The 15863-nt window shown below is 38.7% G+C and overlaps 1 protein-coding gene across 1 annotated transcript in view; it reads left to right on the top strand.

Moving 5' to 3' along the window:
• Nucleotides 1-509: 509 nt before the first annotated feature.
• MDFIC2 (MyoD family inhibitor domain containing 2) overlaps nucleotides 510-15863 on the top strand; it is a gene marked incomplete at both ends in the record, with an annotated part of 38472 nt that continues 23118 nt past the window's right edge. The window contains one exon of the mRNA XM_079540108.1: nucleotides 510-597. Within this exon, the coding sequence (XP_079396234.1) occupies nucleotides 510-597 (88 nt within the window). The remainder of the gene's footprint in view (nucleotides 598-15863) is intronic.

Below are 15863 nucleotides of genomic sequence, written 5' to 3'. Positions count from 1 at the left end.
GTGATTCTTCTCGTTACAGCAAATAAATAGTCGCAAGTGGCACTAAAGGATTTTTTGGATACAATTTGTTTGAGTTGCCTTTATAAATGTTGATCGTTATTTACATAATTATACCTCTCTGACAGCAGGCTTTACAGCTACTTTGAACCACGATAAGCAGGCTGGATGCTCCTCTGCAGCCAGACCGTGCCTGTTCCGTGTGTTGTATGTACTTCTCTTAGCAGCCTGCTATGAATGTCTCACTCATTCATTTCATCATGTAATTTATAGTAACATTACAAAAGAAACCATCTATATTCAGCAACTATGTAATATTGATAAAGCATTTAGGAACAGAACATAAATTTAATGACAGATATAATATAGTATCAATAATCTGCAGAGAAAAAGCGTGTCTGTGTAAGTGAGCAATTCCTTAGAACAGAAACCTAAACAGAGAACATTTTTATCTGACAAATGTTAAGAGAATTCCCGATGCCCCAAAGTTCCTTCTTTTTTCCCCCCCATAGATGTCAGAAGCCAAGACAGACAGAGCAAAAGTCAAACCAGCAGAAAGTTTTGAAAATGATAAGCAAAATATTTCTTGGCTGAAGAAAGGTAAGCTGCATTGCTGAGTTATTAGTTGCATGGTCATGTTCAGAAAAAAAGCCACACTAGAAATCTTACAGCTTTAAATAGGGCAAGGAGTTTCCACCGCAAACTCCATAACTTGACGCCTATGAAACATCCATATACATTTTATTTTGGTGCACAGTGGCCAAAATTGCCAAAATTCTGAGTAACCTGGAAGTTTGTTTTCCCAACATGCCTGCGTTCCTTGGGAAACTTCGCTTAACCTCAACTACAACAATATGAGATGGACGATCCTCTTAATTCCTGAGGAAAAGATTTTATTAACTCAAACCTGTACTGAAATGGATTCACATGCGTTGAATTTCCTCAAACATGTGAAAAAACCAACCCAAATTCTTTGGACTTGGCAGTGTGTTACCTTAGGATCAAATACTATCAGTTGTCAGCAGTTCATGAAGTATAGACTTCCAGAATTGACAGGTATTTAGTAGCTCTTCCATTGCAAATAATTGTCAAATATGGGTATTTCTAGTAATATGTTAAACTATTTTGGAAAACAAATACACAATTGTAAAAGTTTTCTCATTACTTATCCCTATTCGTATAAAAAAGATTGTCTTGCTGGAAAAAAAGTATTTGTAAGTTAACACATACCTTATTCTAAGGCCCTCTTTGTGTAGGTTAGCTCACGATAGCAGAGTAACTTCTCTGTATTTCAGATGTATGCACGTAACTGAAGTATATAACTTAAAATGAGTCTTAGGGCAAAGGCTTCCAAGATAAGCGTGATACAAACTACGTTAGGTGCAAATTAGGGCTTCTAAATGAAAACAGTTGTATTGTAATCCTAACAAACGTCTTGGGAGGACTCAACAAGTGACTTCATATTTTGAAAGCATTAACTAGGTGGGTACTGAGGAAAAGAGTGTTCACAGCAATTATTGTTATGTCATCCGTAAAACATGTCTATTCTAAGCTCGTGTAGTTAATTTTGATAGATATGTAAGTTGGCATAGAGGTTGGATTGAAGTAAACCTAAATTAAAGTCTCTGCCCTGTGTTTTTTGTTGTTTCACTGGGCTTGTTTGGCTGGACAACCAAAATTCTCTGCTTGCAAGGTATCAGCTACATCAGTAGGAACTCTGCAAGCAGAAGATTTGCAGGTTGAACATCAGAAAGAACAGTATAGATGACTGAGATCTGGGTCTGATTCTACAAGATAGCATTGCAAGTTAGTTCATAAACAACAAGCACATAAATGAAATAAATACTTATTCCATCAGAATAAGTACCAGAGACTGGAACCTTACAAAAGGAGTATTACAAAAGGAGTACAGGGGAGTTTACGTGGTCCTTAGTAAGAAAGACACTCTGAGCAGGGTTAGACCATGGGCACGAGCCCTCAGAGCGCCATACAGTTATCTATCCTCTGGTCTAGATGCACTGCAGGGGCCAAATCACATCTCTCCCACCAGTACATTCCTGAGTTGGTTTAGCTTCACTGGTGCACACTCTCAATATTTTTGTAGTTCTCCCCCTCCTTAGGAGATCCATAATCCCAAGTTTCCAGGTCATTAGTGATGTTCTAATTGTTTTGTTCTTGGAGGATGCAATCTCCTTAGAAAGAGAGACAAGTGCTGTTTGTTTGCACCTCTGCTCTAAAATGCAACAGAGAAGTGGGCCTTGAAGGTCTTTTACTGCAGCTGAGTCAATAAATAGATGAAGTGTCTCAGAAGAGACAGAAAATTTCCTTGAGATATTGATATGGACATTATTTAATATTACACTGAAATTTGCTTATTAAGAAACTGTTATTGTTTCTTTGCTTAAAGCAAACATCACTTTTTTAGAGTATGCTAAAACAAACTGTCTGGAGCAGACGCTTAAATTCTGTGTTTAAATGCTTTAAAAATACATTACATATAGATTTCAGGCATTCTAATAAGCAATGAATTGTGGAAAACAGACTTGTACTGTTTCCGTCAGGCACAGTAAGAAGACTATATGTTCTTCTAACATCACGCTTTAAAGAAAAGTTATTTTTATTCATGGTTTTGTATTGATTATTTGTTCCTTCTAAAAGAAACAATCATGAACCACATAGTATCAGAAATAAACATCAAAATACAGACTAGGCTGTAGCTTTAGTATCTCTTGTAGACGCTTGTTTCTTCGTAATGCTTTGCAGACTAACAGCCCATGGACTAGTAGTGCAGCGGGTCAACCCCAGAATAAAGTATCTATTACTTGCTTGTTGGCTTTCAGCACTAGGAGAGCTTAATCTAGGCTGGAAGACGGCGTTTTAATCTGGCTACTACTTATTTTTCTTCTATTTTTTTGGAAGAAGATATCTTGTTTCAGTCTCTAAAAGCTGAAATCAAAGCCTCATTTTGAAGAAAAGCTTCCAGAAGACATAAGAGAAACCAAATCAGCCGCATAAAAAATATTATAGAAAAGCATTAAGCCGTGCTTATCAAAATGTATCCTTAGTCAGGAAGCCCCAAACGGTTCCTACTCATGCCCCTACCTTGAGGTCACTCGTACCCTCTGCTACATTCATTTATCCCTGCCACAAGTGCACCAGAGGACTGTTGGGAGTTAAAGATGACACAGGGAAAAAATAATGCTGCACAAGACATCACAGTGTTGGAGAGAAATGTCTATAAAACCACTGCCCTAGAATGTATTTTTAAGAGGAACAACAACATATTTACCCTCCCCTTTAGTTTCTTACTTATCATGAAAGTCATTATTTGATGAAGGGCCCAATGTCCTCCACAGCAGCTAGGAAAATGTGGAACTACAGAGAAATAGTAAAAACATAACCATGGAATCAGACTGGCAGATGTGCTGTCTGGTTTTGCTAGGCTACCCAGGAGTAATAAACCAGCTTAGTGTCTCCTAGGTTACCCAGTGTCAAAGCCCTGACTCTGAACATCAGCAAAAGAGGCATCCTGGTTTGAGGGCTTCAATGAAGATGCAAAAGTGGTCTTAGTCCTATCCCAAGGAGTCTTGAGATCAAGAATTCGCACCAGTTACCTTTTACAATAATATGGAATGCTCCTTAGGGCTATTATTTCCAAGGATCACACAAAAGTTGTGAAAATCGTGGCCAGAGGTGCCTCCTCCACATGAACCAGGACTTTTTCCACCATGGCAACAATAAGGGGTCTGAACAGCAAGCATGTGGGAAGGGAGGTCAAAGCAGAGCTAAATTCACACCCAGCTTCAACATGTGGCTTTTGGAATGCCTTACAAACATGTAATCTCTTGGTATCACTTGATGATTACAGCCATATGGATGCATAGAAGCATGCAAGAGCTTATCTGACTGACACCAGGCTTTAAAAGGTGACACTGATCTTGCACGTGGGGAAGTGGTTTCTTCCTGATTTCTGCATCCATTGCAAAAGACAGAATGTGAGGAAAAAAGTGAGGGCTTAACACTGCCCTCCTATGGTTTCATCACAAACTGACCCTGGCAGTCTGAGAACACACATCCAAGTTGCACAGGAACGAAATTTCATTTCAGGATATTCTCACACAAAGCCCTCCTGTTTTATGCTGCCCAGCTGTGTACACAAATGCCCTCCATATATAACTTCCAGGGAAAAGTTAATGAAATGGCTTCCTTGCCATTCTCCTGCCAAAAATATAGCTGAAAGGCTAATTTCAAGACTTTCTCCAAAAGAGCCCCTTTCTGCACTAAAATTCTCATGGATCAGAAACGTTTTGTCAAAAATAAGCCTGGTTTCATTGTCTTGCAAAGAGTAAGAAGTCGAGCCCTGATTTCTTCAATCGGCTGCTCTAGCCAGCAGATTTTTGCTGTAGGCTAAAATTCAGCCCTGTGCCGAGGGTCAGTGCAAGGTCAGCACTTAATCCATAAAACAGGGCTTAAGTGGTAAAAGGAGCCTCTGTTTAGGATTGCATTTCACCCCTCCAAGGACCACAGTTCATATGAAAAGGAGGATTTACTCATATCATAGACCTGGCTGCAGTGACTTTATTCACATTATTCAAATAATACCTTATTCTAGGAGTTACCCCACCGAGTGGGGTTGTGCCAGGCTTAGCAGTACATCCCAGAACTCTGATGGGGGAGTTTACAGCTACTCCCAACTGTACCTCCCCATAACATCCCACAGCTCACACCCTGGGAGGTGTTCCTGCAGGAATAGCAAAATCTTCATTTTTGCAGCACTCAAATACCTTTTCCCCAGCATACCTCTCACCCTGGATACTCAAGACTTTAAGAGATTTTTTGGAGAAGTCACAAAGCAGGAAGGACTTACTGCCTTAAGATGTTCTTCCAATACTCAGAAGTCAGTAAATATAATAATAAATACAACTGCATGCACACTTGGACATTTGTTTCCTGCATTTTGCTGACTTGTGTCCAGCAGCTTTTTCCCTTCTCCCAGCCTGAATTAAGTCATTGGATTGAAAAGCTTGATAGAGTTCTGATAGCAAAGAAAAACCTCTCAGTTTCATATAACAGAAAATGCCAAATGCTTATAAGATGAATGCTGTAATCCAGGCAGACTGCTTCCAGATAAGAACCACACACACACACACACAAAAAAGCACATTTAAAAACTGATGACAAGGATCCCAGCGGGCTCAAATTCCTGGAAGATGCCTTGTCAGCTTCAGGACTATGACCACATGAATTAATTGAGACAACCCTTCCTTTAAGTTGTAAAAGAGTAGATTTAAGGACTCTCTTCCAATGAGGAGAGAGTATATGAAATCTGCAATGGTCCCAGCTCACCACTCCTAATTATAGTTTTATAAACTGAGTGGTCCTTGATCTTTGAACTGGAGGATCCTTGGAGATGTAAGGCTTCGAGTTCTGCAACAAAGGTGGAATTAATGCACACTGGCACTTCTGTGGATTATCTTAAAGTCACTCTCCAATGCTGGACAAGGTTTATTTAGGTTTGTCTGAATTCTTAGCTCAATCTTCCACAAGTGAAATAAATACATTGTGTTCAACTGCCAATGCAAGTCAAGACCTCAAGATGTTGTTTTGTATCATTCAGACCTGGAGATTTTCCAGAGCAATTCTGCTCTTTATTGTACTGGTGCAAAATTTTCCCCTTAGTTACATGAGTGCAGTCAAAAAATAAAAATAAATTAAAAAAACTAACCCTGTGTAATAACACAAATAGCCATTAGCTACTGATTTTTATTATTTAGCAGTACACACATTAAAGCAGAATCCTCATTACCAAGGACCTCCATAACATCTTCTACTTACGATAAGCTGCATCAACATGATCAGCAATGCCACTAAAGTAGGAGTTACATTGATTTGCAAAAATTTAATTGAAGCAGCATGTTTAAAGCATACCTGTAATTATCTTAGGGCATAAATGAGGGAAGAGAAATAAAACAACATTCATGAGATGTCTTGTTTTTACCACTTCAATTAGAAGAAGGAAGGGTCAAATACAAAACTGGTTTCCTAGCTTTAAGACAATACAAACAAGAAAGATGCTTGTAGTAAGCAGAATAAATACCTTGATTAAAAAAAATATAAATCTGTGTTAATAGAAACAAAATGTATTTTAGAAACTTAACTCTTAATGCTTTTGACTGTGTACCTACTCCAAATCAGGGATGTTGTTGGCATTAGTCTACAATACATACGTCACGGTCATAAAGCAGTTTGTTTCTCCTCACTGACAGCCCAATCTGTTTCTTTAATCAACTTCAGCCCGCACTTCAGAAAGCTCAAAAAAGTATTATTTGTATTTCACCTTATTTTGAATAATGGAAATGTCACTGGTGTTATCCTCATTCTCTCCTGAAGGGTGAATGAGAAATATTGGATTCTAAATGTGCATTAGACACCTAAAAACTCTGAAAATATTATTATTAGAGGGCTGTTAGATTATTTCAAAGAAGGGAAATTCTTAATTGCCTTAAGCTTAGAGACAGGTAATTGTGGATGTAAACAGCTCAGTGCCAAATTCAGGAGCTCTGTAGGCCTGCAAGTTTTATACACCAACATGTAGAGCATGTAGAGCCAGACTGACTGTCACACCTTTGTGTGTGAAATAGAGCAAAATCCTTACTGCTGGGGCAACAGGAGGGGGACAATCAGATGCAAAAGGTAAAGATAATTACATTATAAGAAACGGTCCTTTTCTCCTTGCAGATTTGTATTACTTTACCAAAATACAGCAGCACCTAAATACTCAAACCAAATTGCAATAAGTGGGCTAAATCCTGGGCATGCTGTTTTTCTGTTTGCCTCTGGTGTTATATCCAATGCTTCTGAAAGTTTAGACATTATATTTTATTATGTTAGCCAAGGTTCAAAAAAAATTATTTTTCCTTCCATTTAAAATAATTATCTAGAATTAAATTCAAACTTAGACACTGTCTTCTCTAAATGTCCAATAATAAAATATTGGACATAATAAAACCCTTATCAAAAGAGCTTTGTGGTAAGTGACTTCTTCTAGGACGCTTCAGATCTGTGCTGAGAGCACATGATCGTGTGAGAGGACTTAGATTCACATCTTCCAGAAGAAGAAAACTCCAGCTCTCAGCTATTGGATGCTCTAATAGCATGGTACATGGATTCCCAAGTACATATGTTTGGGTGGACTACTCATTTCTCATTGCTCCAGAGAACGCAGGAAGGACACTACAGCAGCAGATAGGGCACCTTCATGGAGGGCAACAGTTGGCTCTAGTCACACTGAGAGCATATTTACCTATCTAGCAAGAACTGGAAAGCTATTAACAAGTTGTCTCAACTTCTCACTAAGATGTACGTGTGCTGCATGGAGGGATGAATCTAGGAGAAGCATATGCAAAGAGCTGAAGCCCCCAGTTTAGCCAGGTTTCTTTATGATGTGCACCATAACTGAGATTCATCTCTTTGAAGAGTATTGCACAAAGATTTGTTATCTCCTAAGTAATACTTAAGTGGCAGAGATCTTTGCCTTCCCCCTAAACTAGATTAATTTTTATTTTATAGGATTGAAGCAGTCTCTCAGGGTCTCTTGATTATATATAGTCTCATTCTAATTTCAGTCTTTAATCTGAATAAACACATTAGAAAAACACAGACACAATTAACTTAATCATAAATTCAGATGGATTGTTTATTATCTGTCTACTTAATGTGCTTATGATTGCAGCAGTTAAACATGATAATGTTTTCTCTCACACAAATGAATATACGCAGTGTAGAAATACGTGCAGGAAGAAAAAAACTTATCCCTAAATATGTCAGTAGGCTTCAGAGATAAAGTAGATGCACTGCTCACTGTTGTGCTCTGCAGAAAAACACAAACATTGCCTTGATGGTGTTGAGACATCTGAGAACTGATTACTGACAAATTACATTCCTGCATCTCTCTGCTTAAATATGCCTACATGTAGTCTCAAAAGGAAGTGTTATTGCAGTATCAAAGATGCAGATAGCAACACTTTTCTACAGTGCTGCTGCACCTGTATTCGAAAAGCAGAGATGTAGATTTGGGCAAATAAAGTCACTCGAGTTCTTCTGAAAAAAGCACAAGTTAAAGCAATATCTTCCTATCAAAGCAAGCATCCGACATCAGATTTAAAGAGGATGGTTATCTTAGATGATCACCTCCACAAACAGATGCCAAAATTATAGTTGGATTCTGATTCACCTTCTTGTTCCCACAGGATATCGAAAGTAAACAATTATTTCAAGCATGAGTTCAATTAAATTAGTGATTACTACTCAGGTAGGCTTTCCTGTCAGTAGGATAATTTTTTTCAAAAGACTTATGGTATAACAAAATCAAATTAAATTTGGGTTTCAAACATCCAGGTTTTAAAACACTACTTTTTTTTTTTTTTTTTTTTGACCCAAGAATCATTTGTCTTCATTGTCTCTCGACTCTCAGGTAGAACAGCACCAACTTACATAAGTTATATACAAGTACTGCAATCACTAAAGCCAAATTCAGACTGGTATTTCCTAAGCCTAAAATCCCAAGGGTTTCTGACCTGTGTACTGACAGTCAGGAAAAGTTTATTCATAGAATTCATTAAGGTTGGGAAAAACCAGTAATGTAATCTAGACCAGCCATCAGCCCCACACCACCATGCTCACTAAGCCATGCCCTATATCCAGGTTAACTCTCAGCCATGTTTCATGCTGGCTATTTGCATGATGCTCACTTAGCTCACATAAAGCTTAGAAATAAGTTCAGAGGAATCTTGGAAAAACAGCACACATTCTCAGGTATTTGCCATTTTGTAGTACAGCTTCATGTAACATACTTTTATCACGTGCACTTCTTTCAGCCATAAGCTTCAGAGAGACAGTCACCCTTGGGAAAAGAATTTTAAATATCTAATTTCCAGCAGAACAACCTGAACTGTAATGACTTCAGGTTTTACTTACTGCCACTCTACCAGGAAATATCATCCCTCAGGCCGCCTAAGAGAGACAGGGACCTTGCAAAGGACCAACAGACTCTGCAGGAACCCTACTAACCCAAGGAAGTCAGGCAGCTTTGGATCAGGCTTCGGCTGAACCAAAAATAATCAATCCAGTGTAGCATGTAAAGCAGAGGCTAAGGAAGCAGCAAGGCAGATGCTGTGAATAATATTCTAATTTTGATTTTAGATTGTTATTTTGAAAAGATGTTCTAACCTTATATAAATTCACCAATCCTTGCTTCATACAAGGTTCTCTGGAAGCTCCTTTGACAAATGACATCCTAAATTCAAGATGGTTTTCCTTGATTCCCTCTTAGTTCCTAACTTTAGGATTAGCACTGTCCAGCAGAGATGATAATCACTATATAAAGAAAATCTAGACAGCAGTGGAAGCTCCCCCAGCTCTCACTTGGAGGGAATCACCAACAGTTGTAGAAGGGTAGTATAGTCTCCCTGTCTTAAAAAAAAAAAAAAAAACACCTATGAAAAATAAATAAAATATAAAACTAAGCAGTGGTTTTTACAGTATGACACAGCAGTATTACTTGCATTAGGCCAATTTACCACTTATGATAGCAGTAATAGCACTAAAAGCCAATAAAAGCGGTCTGTTCGTTCAGAGATTGGCTTTTATGGCTTATTCTAAATATTATCAAGTGAATCAAAAGCTGTCATTATAGTGTCTAAAAAGCCTTCGTACCTTGTAAGCAAACAGTGTGACTTTGACAAATAATCATTAATATGCCTGTGTGAGACCAGGGCTAAAAGAGAAAGAATAAGGAAAACCCAATATTTCACTTTACATAAGTCATTAAGATCATTTCAGTTAAATCTCATACAAAACAAAACAGTTTTATATGTAAAACACCATTGTTTCTTTAATAAAATAAACTTGTCAGGTAACTGAACAATGGGTGGTCGAACTACAGTGATATATCACAATCAATTTTGGGAAAACAGGTGATGTACATGGCTAGGTAACACCTTTGGGCCACCAGGCAAGTTCATAACCCTCTAACCCTTCCTGCCAAAAGCCCTGGTGAGCACAGCATCATTCTCCCTCTTCTTGCTTCAAAAGAAAAGGGATGCTCCCATACTCCTGGAAGCATGTGATTGATGTTTTGTATCATATCTGGCCAGCGACTCTCTTGAATCTCTTGAAGAGCATCCAGGCAAGAGCCTGGGACAAACTGATTGCCTTGGGCATGACCCACCAGGGTTTATGCATCAAGTGCAAGCCCTGTGTAGTTGGCTCAAAAATTCAAGCTCAAATGTTGTAGTTTAGGGAGTTTTCTTATCCATTGTCATTTACAGTTTTGGAGGCCCTTCCAGAATGGCAAGGCAGCTTGCTTGCAGTTGATGGTGTTATGAGCTACACTCTGCAGCTGCACTGAGCACACAGGCTAGCAGAAACACGTGGTGCTGCACTGCCTGGGGAATTCTTCCACCCAACACAGCCTTTAAGGGCCACACGTGTTCTGCAGAGAATTTATGCAAACAGAAAACCAACAGACCTCCCTTTCCAAGCTTCCATTTTCTTTAATTTCTTTCTTCAGATTAGAGATCTCTCCAGAAACACCGTATTAACAGCAAGGTGCAAACATTCCTGGTGGAAACTGATGCCCCAGATTTTGTCTACAGTGTACTAAGAACAGTAGGAAACCATAAGGATCCTCAACATGCTTGTATTTATCTAAAGAAAGATACATGCAACTCTATACACTTATAACAAATAGCATTTCTTCTCTTAAAATAAACACCACTAGTTATGGGTCTTATTTCAGTAAAAAGAGAAGGTAAAAGCAGTTTGCTTATATACACAAGAATTAGGCTTCGGTCCCTTTGAACTTCTTCCAGGCAGCATCCTGCAGCTATCAAGCTCCCTTTCAGACCCATTGCACAAGCTGAGCATCTCACACAAGCTAGTGCAACAGGCCTAAAGAGCAGCAGCTGTTCATAGAAATGAATGATACCAAAGTCACTCTCCTGCCACCAGTAGCATTTTGCAATAGTGATATCAGTCTTAAGCACTTCTATGAAATGGTAAGAAAAGATTTTATACACAAAAAGTGTGAGCTGTTTTTTCCAGTCATGGTTCTGCCATGTACGTATTCGCCACATACAGTTCTCCTGCACTATTTTCCCCCAGGGCTCAATTCCCCTTTTTCCCCCTGATAATTGAGCCCCACTTTCATCTCTAACACATACACGTTCAGCATTATTGCTGATGAAAATCAGAGCAGAGGACTCCATGCGTTGCTGTGCAACCCAACACAGCCTGCGCAGCACTGCCACAGAGCAAGGCAAACACTCGGATAAGATTCTTGTATCCAGGATTTTAGAACTAATTTTGGCAACTTTGTTCCTATGCTAGGAGTTCAGCTCTGCTTCTTATAGCAGAGGAAGATGAGGAACACCTCGGTTTAGAGGGCAGTTCTTGGCTATCATGTTGGCATGTTTCTAACCGTTAGCATAGCCAAGAAACTATATCCTTTCTTCCAGAGTGGAGACCACCTGCAGACATGTATTTTTCCCCTCAAACTCTGCACAAGAGCCCCAAACTTGGCTTTAGCGCAATACATATTTTCCATTTTTTCTTCCTCTAATGAGACACATTGATATTTTTATCTGCATGTACTGTGTTTTGTTAATGGGAAATTTTTCAAGCACTATGTGGTAATGGACTGTGGGATATGGGATTATGCATTTATTATTCCCAGGAGAACTATGTACACTATACCAGTAAGTTATAAGCAGGTTGGCAGAATAGGGCTTGAATCCTGGCAGAAGACCTCTTCCAAGTTCACTGCAATTTGCCTGTTAAGCTACATTTGGCTCTGCTTTAAAACCATATGCTGATAGAGCTATGGTTGCTTTGGTCAACCATGCTACAAACTGGCTGCACTGAGCTCTTGGTTCTGGATTAGTCATGTCTAAACCAGGTAGCCAAGGGCTGCAGAACAAGGAGTGCTGGAAGTAGCTGTCTGTTCTGGGTTACTGTGTAATAGAGTCATGATGTTAAATCCAGAGATAAGAATTGAGATAAACTTCTGCTGACAGAAGAAATAAATCTTTGCCCCTGTAGATTGTGTTTATACACAATGTCTAAATCTGAGTTTACATAAGCATGTGTCAGTGAAATACACCCTCACTTTCTCCCTGCCATAACAGGGCAGCCTAGGATTTTCCACAGTAATGAAAGGTATTTTTGTGAAACAGAAAAAGTGTCATTTTAAGATAAAAAAGCCTGCTTTCCCCTCCGAGGGAAATTGGGAGAAAAACTTTCATGGATTTGCCCTTCTGTAATATTCCAGTTTATCTGGAGCAACAGGAGGAAATAAAAACTAATAGAAAGAGACATTTCTCCTTGGACCAAAACTGAATACTTGGAAGAACACGTTGTTGGACTGCTCATAAATGCTTAGAGGAAAACATAGTTGTTAGGTCAAATGATTCATAAGGTCCAGCTTCACTAAAGCACTTTATATTTACACTTCCTAACAAGGCAAAGGTGAAAGAAACTACTGCAGATTTGTCCTTTTTGGTTTGAGAATACTAAATCCTTTTCCCATTGGTGTCCCACTGAAACACAGTTGCATGAAAACAAGAAGTAAAATTAGAACTGGATTCTGCGAGTACCTTCAAATTTCTTTAGCTGCTAGGAAAGCAGCAGCGGTCACCATGAGACAGGCACAGCATTGAAGCTCACCTGTAACTTGTCTTGCAATGTACGTAAATGAACCCTACTGAAGTTACTTAGCCTGATTTCAAGTATTTCTACATGTATATTGTCCATAGTGTACACCATAAAACCTATATTTGCTCTATAGCAAAGGCTACCTAAACTTCAGCTAGATAAGAAGTCTATTTTCTTTGTCTACACAGAGCAAGCTCTCTCGTATCCCATGACTATTGGTAACATTAGTGTGATCTTTTAGCTTCTAATACATATTAATTTGTAATATACAAAACCATTCAAATAAATAACTGTGCAGACTGAATAAAAAAGCAATTTAAACTTTTTTCCCTAGCTGGAGACACTTTTTACAAATAGTTCTTTTAAGTAGTCTTAATAGTATCTCTTTAATATTGCCATTAAAATTCACCAGAGTTCAAGAGCAGAGCAAATTTACATCTGTTAAAATAATGGAATTGACACTGATATTACATCATTGCTATTTTAAATAATCATTCTTCATAATTCTAACATGCTTGCTTTAAGTTGCAAATAAAGAGCCTGTTCCCCTCCTTTCAGTCAACGGCAAACCTCCCTTTGGCTTTCAGGGAGCAGCACCTAGCTTTAAAGAAAGGGGCCTTTGGTTGCATGTGGTGGGGTCTGACTGCGTTCACTTTTGTGCTGTAGAATAATTCACTCTGAAGGAAAAATTACTGGGGAAAGCTCTACTGAGCTCTGGTGAGATGAGATAATTGTGTTGCCTGTTCCCAAAATCTCGTGAAACTATAGAACACTCTGAAATTCAAGGGAGGTACAGTTCTGTTTAGTTTCACAAGAAAGCAATGTTTTATACAGGTGGGTTTTTTTTTTTCTTGTTATTTTAGTGCAATTTTGTGGTTTTCCTTCCTTAATACCATAGGAGAGCTTGTTTTAAGAGAAGCATGATGGGAACCCTCAGAAATTTAGCTTCTCCTGGGAGAACATTTGCAGTTTCACTACAGTTACATAAGTGTTGTTCTACAAATGTTTCAAACCAAACCTAAAGGAATTAAAATAATGCATCATACAGAGATGGAAAGCCACCTAGAAAATGAAACCATGTAATCCTCTCCCTGATTACAGAAGAAAGCTATGTAAGGCCTTTTAATAGAGAGGGTAAAGTTTATAACCAATTTGAAGAACATTTAAAGCTGGAGAACAAAATATGTTTTTTATTACCCACCTAACACTCAAAAGAGAACTTTGCACAGGGATATTCCCACCTGTGTGATCTTCAGGGAAAAATAGCCAGAACCCATGATACAGCCCATTATCTGTAAAGACATCACAACTCAGTTGTCCATGTGGACCTCATGTTTTCAGGAGCAGGAACGTTCCAACTGCACCTGCTCTGAGTGCTGTTTGACAGGAATTTGGCCATGGCAGAAATCAATAATTAAAATTAACTTTTGACTGCCATGCTGCTGAAATGTCTTCGATGTTGACTGAAAAATCACCACATACTGAGTCTTAACCTTAAGGCTGTACTGCAGGATAGAGCCAGTTGGCTGTTTCCTGGGAGCCAGAGAACTTTATTAGCACTGTCATAAAAACTGAAACGGGATCAATTGCTTGTTTTATTTGTAATAGGCAGTGCCAGTGACAATAAAACATCTCTCCAACCTCCGTAAATTTAGGGTTGGAGTAACAATTGCCTTGGTGTCCTTGAGAGCTATGCATTTGAAGAAGTGACATATGACAAATAATGTGACCCTTCACAGTGAAAAGCTTAAACAAGCAGCAACACCAAGAACAGGGAAGAAACAACAAATTACTCCATTAAAAAACAAAAAACAAACAAACAAAAAAAAAACAGGTTTTGAAGAACCTGGAATGCTAAGGGCCTTATTCCATGCGGAATTATTTACCCCAGTAAATTTCATTCCACTTTCACAGCAAGATACATTTAGGAACAGAGAAAACAGCACGGTAGGAAAATGTCAGACAAAGAAGGAAGACTTGGCAAAGTTCTGCCTATGAAGGATTTTCAGGCATTGTCATTTTGTGGTGTCTGAGTAGAAATGAGAGAGAAAACACTGCAGGGGTTATCGTACAGAGATTTTCATGCCATGTGGGCTGGGACTAACTGAGCCAGGAGGTCCTTTCTAGGTCCATCATCTGTGATTCTTTTTGGCATCATTCCTTGCCTTTAAAATACAGCTTCTTCCCCTCTGCCTTTGGCACAACTACAACACAATGTGCAGCGTAACCCAGACTAAAGAATAATCCTGAATTTCACAGTAAACCAGTGCTGTGGCCACTAAATACATTATAAATATGGCTCTGTAGGAAATTTACTTCTCTGTAGCTTCCCAGCCACAGTGCTGGGCGCTGAAAGAGGAAGAGATGTACACCTGATGTGGAGAACAGGTTGTTGGCAGAGACCTCATCACCGAGGAAAGGAGGAATATACAGATACAACATTCTATCCCTATCTACCCAAATGTATATAGAATATGGAGACTATTTTTGTATTACACTCCAGGTTCCTCATTCCAAAACTATATTTTCTATCACTGAAACCTGCTAATCTGAAGATTTCACCTAGCTTCATGGGAGGAAATATGTTCATGTCATCTATTCTTGGTTTCCCATGCCATGACAGTGAAGGCTGGCCTGGGGTTGCTATATATGCACGCTGCTCAGGTAGCAGAACAGCTACAGCAGATTGCCTGGCACCTGCTTGAGGATGAGGTGAACGGAAAGTATTTTTGTTCCATGAGAACATCCCAGCCAAACCAGATTTTGCAGCAGACAAACTGGAAAAGTATAAACTGATGGAGAATGGAATCTTTTAATATTTTGGGATCACGAAAGGGCAAGATCAGAGATCTGAACCCAAACAGGTTTAAAATGGAGTAGAATGAAAATGGAAGGTGTTGGAGGAGATATATCCTTCTTGGAAGAAGTATTTACAAAACCTGTAGTCACATTTTGTTAGTTCTAATCCTCTTTTAATGAAACAACTTCTGAAAAGAAGACATAAAAACTTGGAACCTGAAAGCCAATAGAAACATATTGTAAGTATGATTCTACTGCTGCCGGGTTAAGAAAAAAACTAATGCACTTAAAATCATCCTCCTTTGCTTTCTAATATATTTTAGGAAATACCAGATTTCCTTTTTGTTTATTTTTAA

The sequence above is a fragment of the Tetrao urogallus genome (assembly GCF_951394365.1).
Source record: "Tetrao urogallus genome assembly, chromosome: 10".
Taxonomy (NCBI): Eukaryota; Metazoa; Chordata; class Aves; order Galliformes; family Phasianidae; genus Tetrao; species Tetrao urogallus.
Note: the sequence above shows the minus strand (reverse complement) of the source record. Positions and strands in the feature narration are given on the sequence as shown.